The sequence below is a fragment of the Staurois parvus genome, unplaced genomic scaffold (genome assembly GCF_062004578.1).
Source record: "Staurois parvus isolate SC_StPar_1 unplaced genomic scaffold, SC_StPar_1.0 ptg001667l, whole genome shotgun sequence".
Lineage (NCBI taxonomy): Eukaryota > Metazoa > Chordata > Amphibia > Anura > Ranidae > Staurois > Staurois parvus.
Genome location: NW_028319463.1, coordinates 74,758 through 88,052, shown reverse-complemented (window position 1 = coordinate 88,052; position 13,295 = coordinate 74,758). Strand labels below are relative to the sequence as shown.

Sequence of the window (13,295 nt, the reverse complement as noted above, 5' to 3'; positions counted from 1 at the left end):
GAGAGCTTTTTTTCAGCTGGAACGCGGGGGGGCGACGCAACTGAATGTATGTAATGGCAAGGGGGCGCTGCGCTGTGCTGGAGGTTCTGTTGCTGCTGGCTGCTGGGGGATCTATTGTCCCTGGAGGGAATCTATTGCCCCTGGAGGGGATCTATTGCCCCTGGAGGGGATCTATTGCCCCTGGAGGGGATCTATTGTCCCTGGAGGGGATCTATTTTTGCATGAGGGCAGTCAGTGGTGTATTTAGGTTTAGTGCTGCCCTAGGCAGATCGAACCCTCCATCCGCAGAAAGAGCTTGATACCGACCAACACCACTCCATCTGCCCCCTCCCGTGGAGAGAGCCTGACATTGACAAACAATGCCCCTGTCCCCCCCCACCCGAGAAAGCCTTCCACTAACAGACATTTCACCCTCCTTCCCGGCGAGAGAGAAAGACGTTCATCACAGCTCTGGACATCCCCGGGAACGAGAGTCAGGCTCTGCATACACCATCAAGCAGCCCGCAGCCTCTCTCGGGTCCCACCTGGTCTCCATGCCATGTGTGTCCCTCCTTCTGTCCCTTCTTCTGGGGAGTGGTGCTGCCCCCCTAAAAAATGCCGCCCTAGGCAAATGCCTTGTTTGTCTTGTGGTAAATACGCCCCTGCATGAGGGTATATGGTTCCTGAGGGGGGGTCTTAAGTTGCTGGGGGTCAGTTGTTGCAGAGAGGGATCTACTGTTGAGGGAGAGGTCTGCTGGAGGATCTATTAATGCTGGCTGTTGGGAGATCTGCTGTTGCTGCAGGGGGTCTAATGTTGCTGGGGCGGTATTTTGTTGTGGGGGGTCCATTGTTCCTGGGGGGGGGTCTTAAAGGAGTGGTACTGGGAGGTGAGTAGGGGTGAAACCAAGGAGCGGTGCTCAGAGGTTTGTAGGGGGCCAAGTCGAGGGGGGAGTTCCTGCACCTATTCCCTGCCCATCCCATAGCGATGCAATATTTATATCTGTGAATTGAGGACTATAGTGGGGAGGAAACCCAACCGCATCAATGAATCAACCGCATCAATGAATCAACCGCGTCAATGAATCAACCGCGTCAATGAACCAACCACGTCAATGAATCAACCGCGTTAATGAATCAGCTGCGTCAATGAATCAACCGCGTCAATGAATCAACCGCGGTAATGAATCAATCAACCGTGTCAATGAATCAACCGTGTCAATGAATCAATCAACCGCGTCAATGAATCAACCGTGTCAATGAATCAACCGCGTCAATGAATCAATCAACCGTGTCAATGAATCAACCGCGTCAATGAATCAACCACGTCAATGAATCAACCGCGTCAATGAATCAATCAAACGCGTCAATGAATCAACCGCGTCAATGAATCAATCAAACGCGTCAATGAATCAACCGCGTCAATGAATCAATCAAACGCGTCAATGAATCAACCACATCAATGAATCAACTGCGTCAATGAATCAACGGTGTCAATGAATCAACCGCGTCAATGAATCAACGGTGTCAATGAATCAACGGCGTCAATGAATCAACCACGTCAATGGATCAACCACGTCAATGAATCAGCCGCGTCAATGAATCAACGGCGTCAATGAATCAACCTCATCAATGAATCAACCGCGTCAATGAATCAACCGCATCAATTGCTCACCGTGATGGTGGATTTTCCTGCGTATTTTCCATATTTAAGGAACAATCCTTTGGTAATCCTCTTCTGTGCAACAATCTGTCAGGAAATGGAGGAAAATCCAGAGAAAGGTTAAAGGAGCACTCCGAACCAAACATTACTTTTCAGCATTTTCACTTACTGCACATTGTATGCAAGACCAGCCAAAGGCATTGGAGTGTAGCTGGATATGTGGACATGTGGACATAATAGAAAACAACCCCCAATCTTCACTATCAGCTATCACATAAGCACTGCTACCTAGGGGCCCCTGGATTTTAATTGCTCTGCACAGCCAGGCAACACGCATTTTCACACTTCGCACACTGGAGTCAGTGAACAGTCCTTGAGCTGGTTTTGTGGTTTTTCTTAAGAGGGGTTTAACTTGGATGGGGTCTAGCAGTAAATGGGATGCCCGAGGAACTGTTGGACTTGAGGACAACTCTTTAGCAACTTTGTACAAATATTCGGTTAGCAACAGTCTCTTCCTAAGATATCTTCTCCTCCAGACTCTGAATGATTCCTCCTCTTCACTTAACTGCCTGAGGGTATCCCTGTGGAAGGGGGCCCTGGAGCTGTTAATCTGGAACAGTCCCAGGTGAGAAGCTAGTTGGGTGTTGGACCTGACTGCCCTCTCCCCTTATCCGTCCCAGGTGGTGTAAGAGTACTCACGTTGTCCTCTCCGGTCAGCTTGGTGGCTGCCTTCAGGGCTGGCTCCTTCCCTGCTACACAGGCTATCCTCTCCTGGAGATGCTGAGGCAGTGTAGATCCTCTTTCCAGTGACCTGCCTGTAGGTAGGCTCCCCTTCCTGGGGCCCCCTCCCAGGCTCCACACTCCAGCCTACCTCAATCCATCTTCCACCTGACACTGCCCACCTCCGCCCAGGCTCTGCCACATTTGAGGGTTGCTCTTGTCACCATGCCCAGCCTCCTGCCTGGAGATTGGCCAAATTCCCTCAAACATGCAGATCTGGGCCTCCTCCCCTCCTCCAGAAAGCTAACAGGTTTCTGGAAAGGTGGGAGGGGGGTTCCAGAAGCCTTGACCTGTACAAAGATTCGGTTAGCAACAGTCTCTTCCTAAGATATCCTCTCCTCCAGACTCTGAATGATTCCTCCTCTTCACTTAGCTGCCTGAGGGTATCCCTGAGCAAGGGGGCCCAGGAGCTGTTAATCTGGAACAGTCTCAGGTGAGAAGCTAGTTGGGTCTTGCACCTGACTGCCCTCTCCCCTTATCTGTCCCAGTTGGTGTAAAAGTACTCATGTTGTCCTCTCCGGTCAGCTTGGTGGGTAGATGGCTGCCTTCAGGCCTTACGCTGGGCTGGCTCCTTCCCTGCTACACAGGCTATCCTCTCCCGGAGATGCTGAGGCAGTGTAGATCCTCTTTTCCAGTGACTGCAGGTGGGCTCTCCTCCCTGGGGCCCCCTCCCAGACTCCACACTCCAGCCTACCTCAATCCATCTTCCACCTGACACTGCCCGCCTCCGCCCAGGCTCTGCCATATTTGAGGGTTGCTCTGGTCACCATGCCCAGCCTCCTGCCTGGATATTGACCAAAGTCCCTAAAACATGCAGATCTGGGCCTCCTCCCCTCCTTCAGAAAGCTCTCAGGTTTCTGGAAAGGTGGTTGTGGCTCCAGAAGCCCAAACCTGTCAGAGCCTCCTAGCCTGTCCTAAGGTAACCTCACTCCCCAGGTTGACTCATCCCAGGCTGCTACTCAGCCTCTATCTAACAAAAAACAAACTAACCCGGAGGGCGTTACACATGCATGCTTGGCTTGGCCAAGTTTGCCTATTTATGCTTTGGCGGCAGAAGGGAGAGCAGCTTTTAGATTCTGCTGGTCTCCCAGGACTAAACAGTAGCGAGAATTCCAAAATATAAAATTAATATTTCCCACCCCAACCCACCAGCTCACACTGTCTGCCCATCTCTGCCACTGTCCATAGACAGACATGAAGCTGCTGCTTGATAGTTATATTCCTGAAATAGAGAGCTTAAGGTGTCAGCAGTTACAAGCAGCAGTTACAATCGGCAGTTACAAGCGGTATAATCCTTTTGATATTGGGCTGAGAGCGGCTCTCCTTATTATCTCTATCACAGCACTTTGACAAATGAGTCCAATACAGCAGAGAAAACTCTTTAGAAACGTTGTGTCCTGCGCTGACCTCCTGCAAGCCCATAAGAGGCTGAGAGCTTTCCAGGAGTAGATTGGAGACACATCCAGAACATGAAGACATTTAGCGGCTCCGGTGTTCCTGCACAGTGGGGTTGATTGACTAAAGGCAAATAGGCTGTTCACTTTGTAAGGGAATTTGCCCCAGAACTTAGAGAAGGCGATGACGTTTCATTTTGCAAAGAATTCTCTAACCACATACAAGAATCATTTTTTTGCCTGCACGTGATTGAATGATAGGAGTCAGCAGAACTCATTCAGTTCCGGGGCAAATGTGCCTGCAAAGTGCAACTTTCCTCAAATAGTCTACTTGCTTTACTAAATCAACCCTAATACAGTGAAGGAAATGCGTATTTGCTCCTCTGCTGGTGTTGAATGTTCGCCCCTCACAAAGAAATGATTGGTCTAACAATGGAATGTTCGGTGTAACACTGAGAGACAGAATACAACAACAAATTCAGCAGAAATGCGTCTAACAAATGATGACTGATCTGCATGTTCATGAGGGAAAGAAGGATTTGATCCCCTATCATTCAGCAGGATTTCTGGCTACCAGGTGTCTCTCATACAGGTAACAAGCTGAGATTAGAAGCAGTCTCTTAAAGGGAGTGCTGCTAATCTCATTGTGTTACCTGTATAAAAGACACCTGTCCACAGGAGCAATCAAACCATCAGATTCCAAACTCTCCACCATGGCAAAGACCAAAGAGCTGTCCAAGGATGTCAGGGACAAGATGGTAGACCTACACAAGGCTGGACTGGGCTACCAAACTATGGCCAAGCAGCTTGGTGAGAAGGTGACAACAGTTGGTGCAATCATTCACAAATGGAAGAAACACAAAACAAGTGTCAGTCTCCCTAGGTCTGGTGCACCATGCAAGATCTCACCTCGTGGAGTGTCAATGATCATGAGAACAGTGAGGAATCATCCCAGAACTACACGTGAGGATCTTGTCAATGATCTCCAGGCAGCTGGGACCACAGTCACCAAGAAAACAATTGGTAACACACTACGCCGACAAGGACTGAAATCCTGCAGTGCCCGCAAGGTCCCTCTGCTCAAGAAAGCCCATGTCCAGGCCCGTCTGAAGTCTGCCACTGAACATCTGAATGATGCAGAGGAGGACTGGTGGGAAGTGTTGTGGTCAGAGGAGACCAAAATCCAGCTCTTTGGCATCAACTCAACTCGCCGTGTTTGGAGGAGGAGGAATGCTGCCTATGACCTCAAGAACACCAAGAACGGGGTCTGAGCAGATCAATCCCCACCAGTCAGCACTGGACAGATATCAAAATATTCTCGGTGTAATTAGACTTCAGAATTCAGGAAAGATGACACCTAGGGCACAAAATTCCTAGGGGAGAGCTTTATTTCATCATATTAAAGGAGAAATATAGCCAAAGCTTTTGGATCCTATGGATCACAGGAGTGCGCTTTGTTCTGCCAGCCAAAAGCAGCCGTTGTTGGCTGCCTTCGCTCAGCTGGTCCAGGCTTTGGAAAGATCCCGACTTTAACATCGGAATCCATCCAGATGCCTGGACCAACAGCTGGCTCAGCCTTTCAGCCAGCCCCTGAGAGCCTGGGCCAGCTGCTCACACCCTACTCACCAGAGTTGGCTCCTGCGGACTTCGCTCTCTTCCCAAAGATGAAGATCCAGCTCAAAGGTTGCCATTTTGACAACATTCCAGAGATCCAACACAAATAGCAGAAGGTTCTAGGTCATGGAGATTCGAATCACCAACATGAATATGTATCATGCCCCAGGCAATCCTAGGAATGAGGCATCCTGAAGGTGACTGTGGAGGTGATAAAGGTTTAGGAGGCCTTGGCAGAGTGTTCCTGGGGCTGCTTCCCCTGAGACAAGGAATTGTATTCTGGGCCTTAGCAAGAGCTAAAGGATTATTTGCTGGAGGGCACCATCCTGATGTCCTGGTCTGGAGGAGGACCGTTTATATTCCTCATTGAGAATCTACCTGTGGATGCTGGGTGGCAGACATCTCCTGGGACATTGTGAGTAAATATCTTGCTGGGGTTCTTTTAGGTATGCAAGTGCTAGAAGGGAACTAAGTGCCAGAGGATGCAACACAGACTGGGACTGCTCTTATAGAGTCCTAGATATACTGATCATTCCCTGGTACCTCCAGGAAAATCTGTTATAGAGAAGATTAGTGAGAAGATTGTCCTCAGATTGATTGCTATTATAGTTTGGAGTATCTTGAGACCCTAAACTCCTCTCCAGGGGCGGACTGACAACTTATTGGGCCCCCGGGCAATAGGGGATCATGGGGCCCCTCTGTCCTTGCCTACACTCAAAAAAGCCTAAAATAAGGTACCAGGGGCATTTCATGGGGCCCCCTACTGACCCCGGGCCCTCGGGCAGTGCCGAGTGCTCCATTGGTCAGCCCGCCCCTGCTCCTCTCCTGTTTCAAGTTATTCAGCAATAAATTGTAATAGGACTTCCCCTAGACCAGGAGTCTCCAAACTTTCTAAACACAGGGCCAGTTTACTGTCCTTCAGACGTTAGGGGGGCCGGACTGTGGCCTTTGGGAGCAGAAAATGCCCCATCATCAGTGGGAGTAAACAATGTAATTGTTGGAATCAGGAGGAATAGCGCCCCATCAATAGTGTCAGTAGGAGAAATAGTGCCCCATCAATGGTGTCAGTGGGAGAAATAGTGCCCCATCAGTGGTGTTAGGGAGAGGAATAGTGCCCCATCATTGGTGCCAATGGGAGGAAAAGTGCCCCATCAATGGTGTCAGTGGGAGGGATATTGCCAAACCAATGGTGTCAGTGGGAGGAATAGTGCCCAATCATTGGAGTTAGGGGAAGGAATAGTGCCCCATCATTGGTGTCAATGGGAGGAATGGTGCCCCATTATTGGTGTCAGTGGGAGGAATAGTGCCCTATCAATGGTGTCAGTGGGAGGGATATTGCCCTGCCAATGGTGTCAGTGGGAGGAATAATGCCCCATCATTGGTGTCAATGGGAGGAATGGTGCCCCATCATTGGTGTCAGTGGGAGGAATGGTGCCCCATCATTGGTGTCAGTGGGAGGAATGGTGCCCCATCATTGGTGTCAGTGGGAGGAACAGTGCCCCATCAATGGTGTCAATTGGAAGAATAGTGTCCCATTGTTTGTGTCAGTGAGAGGAATAGTTCCCAGATAAAAGCAATCAAAGGGCCGCATCTGGCCCCTGGGCTACAGTTTGGATACCACTGCCCTAGACTAAACCTGTGATGTTGGTGTGCAGGGAACTTTATCTGTGGCAGCAGGGGCGGACTGACAACTCATGGGGCCCCCGGGCAATAGGGGGTCATGGGGCCCCTGTGTCCTTGCCCAAACTCAAAAAAGCCTATGAAAAAGGTGCCAGGGGCATCTCATGGGGCCCCCTACTGACCCCGGGCCCTCGGGCAGTGCCCGAGTTTCCAAATGGTCAGTCTGCCCATGTGTGGCTGGCAGCCTCTGTACTATCAAGGAAGACCGGGGTACGCTCTCAGCAGGCCCCTTTGGGGGTGAGCTCTACATTTTACAAAGAAACACACAGCTAATAGACATCAACTGTATGACTGGGGGGCTTTGGCCGTGCAGTAATCTGGCCCACCATATAGCAATGAGCACCATTTTTTTCAGTAAAGCTTTTAAACCGTAAAACCTTTGGAATGATTTCAGCATAACATTGTCCTTGAATCTCCCATTCGGAGTATGTGGGCACTAAATGGGAAGTGGTGAAAGGTAGGAGCACAATGGCGGAGCAGGTGATCTCAGCGCAGTCATTGTCAGAGAAGAGCCGGGGTATATGGACTGCGGAGATAATAAGAGGCTGAGATTGACGTAAATGAGGAGATGAGTGAATGGGAAGAGAACCGCGGCTCGGAATGCACTGATATTCATAAAAGCGGATGCACTCAAGAGACACCGGAGCCTTCAGAGGTGTGCCAGGGGGTCTAGCTGCTCGAAAAAAAATGTACCTTGGTAACATAATACACATTTGTCATTTCCAAGAAAGCTGAAAGCACTTGTATTTATGAGAGCTAATGAAGTCATACATAGACCTTTATGGACTCTAATGGTTGCCGAGGGCTGTAGAGGTCTGTATAGGGAAAACCGATCCATGCCAGCATCATATCACCGGAATAGTGTGCTCTTTCTGATGCCAGTGAATCCAAAGCCAAAACTTTTTTGTCTTTTTTTTTTATGTATTGCTTGCAGGGAAATTTCCCCACATACCATACCCTGCTCCATAGGTGTGCGCACAGGGTGTGCCAGTGTGCCTAGGCACACCCTAATCACCCATAGTTGCCAACATTCCTAGATGATATGCACAGGGCTTTTTTTCAGAAGGATTGTGGGGGAACGCAGTTCCGGGACCTCCAGAACTGGATGTATGTAACGGCAAGGGGTGCTGAGGTATGCTGGAGAGTCTCTCAATGCTGGCTGCTGGGGGATCTATTGCTGAAGATCTATTTTTGTGGAGGGGGGCCTATTGTTGCGGGTTGGCGATCTATTGCTGAAGAAGATCTATTTTTGCAGAGGGGGATCTATTGTTGTGAGTGGGGGCTCTATTGTTGCTGGGGACAGGAAGAAGTCAGTGTGTGTCGGGTGGAAGATGGAATAGGAGGCTGAAGTGTGGAGCCTGGGACAGGGCCTGGGTAAGGGGCCTACCTACAGGCAGATGCTGTAAAAGAGGACCTCCGCTGTGCCACTGTCTACCAAGAGGGACAGCCTGAGCAGCAGGGAAGGAGCCAGAAGGCTTGAAGGCTGCCACCAACCCACCAAGCTATCAAGAAGGACAGGGCCATAGGGGGGACCCAAAAACTAAGCGACACCTAAGGGGGTAGTGCTACATGTGTTACAGTGTGGAATTTCACATTCCTTTAAGTAACCTTACACCCCCTGGGCCGGTTAAGGGGAGAGGGCAGTCAGGTGGAGAACCCAACTAGCTTCTCAGCTGGGACTGTTGAATCTTGGTCAACTTCTGGATCCCTTTGCCCAGAGAATAGACTTAGTACTGTTGGGTGAAGAGGAGGATTCATCTGCGGTCTGAGGAGGTACACTGGAGAGCAGGCATGCTCTCACAGAAGAGACAGATTGTCCATAGACTTGTACATAGTTTGTGCTCGTAGTTCCCAGTTCCTTGGGCTTCCCATGCATTCCTCAACCCATGGGTGGACTGACAACTCATGGGGCCCCCGGGCAATAGGGGATCATGGAGCCCCTGTGTCCTTGCCCAAACTCAAAAAAGCCTATGAAAAAGGTACCAGGGGCATCTCATGGGGCCCCCTACTGACCCCGGGCCCTCGGGCAGTGCCCGAGTTTCCAAATGGTCAGTCCGCCCCTGCCTCAGCCCCATCCAAGTTAAATACCCTTAGTAAAAAAAACAAGCCTAAGGACTAGGACTGGTTACTGTCTCAGTTTGCAGTGCCTGACTGTTCAGGGCCATAGGGGGGGACCCAAAAACTTAGCGACACCTAAGGGGGTAGTGCTACACGTGTTACAGTGTGGAATTTTCACGTTCCTTTAAGGCAATCCATTAATTTCGAAGGGGCTGTGAAAGAATGACAACAAAAGAAAAAAATTTCTTTTTTAATGCATCCACCTCCTACTCTCTAGCTCCCTTGTCTCCTCCTCCCATGCTCGTCTCCAGGACTTCTCCAGAGCTTCCCCCATCCTCTGGAACTCTCTACCCCAATTTATCAGACTATCGCCTACTCTGCTCACTTTTAGGCGATCTCTGAAAACCGATCTCTTCAGGGAAGCCTATCCTGCCCTCAGCTAATAATGGAATCTTCTACTCTTCCCACCACTCCATCCCCCACAGTTACTACCTTTTGTACCACTAGCCCCTCCCTCCTAGATTGTAAGCTCTCAGGATCAGCCCCTCCCTCTTAGCTTGTAAGCTCCAAGGATCAGACCCTCCCTCCTAGATTGTAAACTTCCGGGATCAGGCCCTCCTATCCCTCTTGTATTGATCTGTATTGTTGCTGTATTGTCTCCCGTTATATTGTAAAGCACTGAGCAAACTGTTGGCGCCATAAATCCTGTATAATAATAATAATAATAATATAGGAGATGCGATGCCTTACACTGCATGTGCCTTGCCACCTATTGTGTCGGAGTGCCGGAGTGCAGCTCTAAATGAGTGACACCATACGTTGTATACACTCGTTATCACGTACGGTTAGCCTGAAACCTACACTTGATGGAAAGAATTGTGCAGCATCTGGGCACCTACAGTATACAAGAAGATAATGGTGTAATACACAGGGACACATGTGGCCACCATAGAGATAAATTGTTTCTGCTACTTAATAGATATTGTTTTGACCGCAAGCGAATGCAGCTAAAATCCAGACCATTGGGGACCACATTCTGATCGCAAAACTCATACAATAAGGCTGAACAATAACCGACCAGAGTAACAAACATAAATCTATATCCCGCAGCAAACAGCAAGAAAACTGAAAATTCCATGCAGCAGAAGAAATAAATGGGGGAGTCTTTGCAACATTGGGAAAGAAAGGAAGAGAATGTGTTTGTTTGTTCTAACGATCTACGAAGGAAGTGACATTATTATTATTATTATACAGGATTTATGGCGCCAACAGTTTGCTCAGCGCTGTACAATATAACGGGAGACAATACAGCAACAATACAGATCAATACAAGAGGGATAGGAGGGCCCTGATCCTGGGAGCTTACAATCTAGGAGGGAGGGGATGATCCTGGGAGCTTACAATCTAGGAGGGAGGGGCTAGTGGTACAAAAGGTAATAACTGTGGGGGAGGGGCTGGTTGGAAGAGTAGAAGATTCCAGTATTAGCTGAGGGCAGGATAGGCTTCCCTGAAGAGATCGGTTTTCAGAGATCGCCTAAAAGTGAGCAGAGTAGGCGATAGTCTGATAAATTGGGGTAGAGAGTTCCAGAGGATGGGGGAAGCTCTGGAGAAGTCCTGGAGACGAGCATGGGAGGAGGAGACAAGGGAGCTAGAGAGCAGGAGGTCATACAAGGAGCGTAGAGTACAGTGATATTTGGAGACAAGATTGGTGATGTAATTTGGGGCGGAGTTATAAATGGCTTTATACGTTATTGTTAATGTTTTGAATTTTATCCATTTGGCAATGGGAAGCCAGTGGAGGGATTGGCAGAGAGAGATGGAGGACACTGAGTGGAGGCCAGTAGACGGATTGGCAGAGAGGGGTGGAGGACACTGAGTGGAGGCCAGTGGAGGGATTGGCAGAGAGGGATGGAGGACACTGAGTGGAGGCCAGTAGACGGATTGGCAGAGAGGGGTGGAGGACACTGAGTGGAGGCCAGTGGAGGGATTGGCAGAGAGGGGTGGAGGACACTGAGTGGAGGCCAGTAGACGGATTGGCAGAGAGGCATGGAGGACACTGAGTGGAGGCCAGTGGAGGGATTGAGGACACTGAGTGGAGGCCAGTGGAGGGATTGGCAGAGAGGGGTGGCAGATACAGAGCGGTTAGTAAGGTGGATGAGTCTGGCAGCAGCATTCATGATAAACTGAAGAGGGGATAACCTGCGATGAGGTTGGCCAATGAGGAGGGAGTTACAATAGTCAAGGCGAGAGATAACCAGGGAGTGAATAAGTTTCTTAGTGGTTTCAGAGATTAAGAACGGGCGTATCTTGGAGATGTTGCTGAGGTTGGAGATGTTGCGGAGGTCGGAGATGTCGCTGAGGTTGGAGATGTTGCGGAGGTTGGAGATGTTGTGGAGGTTGGAGATGTTGCGGAGGTGAAGTCTACAAGATTTATATAAGATATTTAATGCTTATCCTGGTCTTCTGTTTCAATGCTGTTTCCATGCTACCATCTGGGTCTGAATTACATTTCTTCTCCCCTAGGCCAGCTTTTTTGTGCCCTTCCCTCTCTAACACACCTACTATCAGCTGGATGACACTGGGAGGAGGCTGTGGGGTGGTCTAAGGGGCACTTGGGGCAGTAGAAGGAGCTGAGGGGGTAATCTGTAGACTGTTCTCAGCCTCAGAGCACCAAATCCCACTCTACAAAATATCTTGGAACCTGCTGGCCCTGTAGGATCCAAAATGCCAAGTAACCCTGTGATCGGTATTGCCCCTATCAGCAATGGAACCCTAAGCCATGGCCTTATGTCAAATCTGACCCTGGCTACCATGGTAGGATAGGTTTCTTGGAGAGTCAGGTTTGACTGTCTCAGCTGTTATCCGACACCCCAGAACATCATAGGTGACACCAAACATTAATTCCATTAAAACCATAACCTGCTAAGAGTCGCATCATTTCAAACATCTACTCTCGTTTCATATATCATCCATGAACTTTTACCTGTCCCAGAGTCATCTCCACACCACCCAGGAAGTCATCATCCCTCGCTCCAATACTGCAATGTCCATGGATGTCGTACACCTCAAACCGCAGCTTCTGCACCTCCTCGAAGTAGTAATCCACAGTGAAGACCTTGGAGAAGACGGGATTCAGGTTGCTTTTGATCACTTCTGTCCGGTCCACCTGTGACAAGGGAAAACTGGTCAGGAAAGCAAGGATGGACATGTGTGCTACCACATCGAAAAAATGTGACTTTATGGATTAAACAAGATATCTGCAGATAAATATACTGTATGGCCAACTTACTCGTATAGCTGCAACCATCCTACCAATGAAAATTCTAGAACCCATTTCCCATGGCAATGGTACTTCACTACCTTCCTAGTCATCCCCAGGCTGCTGATTGGACAATAGATAAGTGGCAGAACATTTGTAGCAGGAGGACAAAACCTAGTCCCCCCATAGCTTGGATGGCCACTTTGGTGTCCTATTGGGTTCTGACTGGTTGTGGGTGGCCCTAGACCTAGTAACACAACTACTTTTCTTTAGTTGCCATAGACTGAAATAAGAGCAACCTACCCAATCAGAACAACCTACCACAATCCATAGCATTTCACATGGTTCCCCATACACGTAGCCCTGCTTCACACGTATGCATGCTTAAATTTGCAGTATGATTTATGCATGCATCTCTGTGTGAATAGCACTGCAGATTGAGTGCGATTTCACCAGAGGTGTGATTTTGACTTCTGCATTTCGATTGACTTCACTGCAAAATTGCCATCCAATGACTTCATTGCAAATAAGCCTTACACTGACGTCAACGCAAAATCACCTTCCATTGACTTCAATGCAAAATCACCTTCCATTGACTTCAATGCAAAATCGTCTTTCATTGACTTCAATGCAAAATCGCCTTTCATTGACTTCAATGCAAAATTGCCTTCCATTTACTTCAATACAGAAACGCCTTTCAATTGCAATCCTATGTGAATACTGACCTCTGCATGCCACTATACTCTATCACTTGTGCTTCTGGAATGTACCAGATCCTACAAACTCGCACAGGTTTATAGGGAGACCCAAAACTCAGTGACTCCTGAAGGGGTAGTGCTACATGTGGGGGCTCGTCCGGGATCTCCTACAT

The 13,295-nt window shown here is 49.0% G+C and overlaps 1 protein-coding gene across 1 annotated transcript in view; it reads right to left on the bottom strand.

Annotated features, from left to right (window-relative positions):
* The window catches only part of LOC149434820 (copine-7-like), a 132,896-nt gene that overhangs the window by 71,705 nt on the left and 47,896 nt on the right, over nt 1-13,295 (bottom strand). Inside the window, exons 3-4 of the mRNA XM_089663333.1 lie at nt 12,149-12,331; nt 1,652-1,726 (exon numbers count right to left, since the gene is read on the bottom strand). Coding sequence (XP_089519459.1) covers nt 1,652-1,726; nt 12,149-12,331 — 258 coding nt within the window. The remainder of the gene's footprint in view (nt 1-1,651; nt 1,727-12,148; nt 12,332-13,295) is intronic.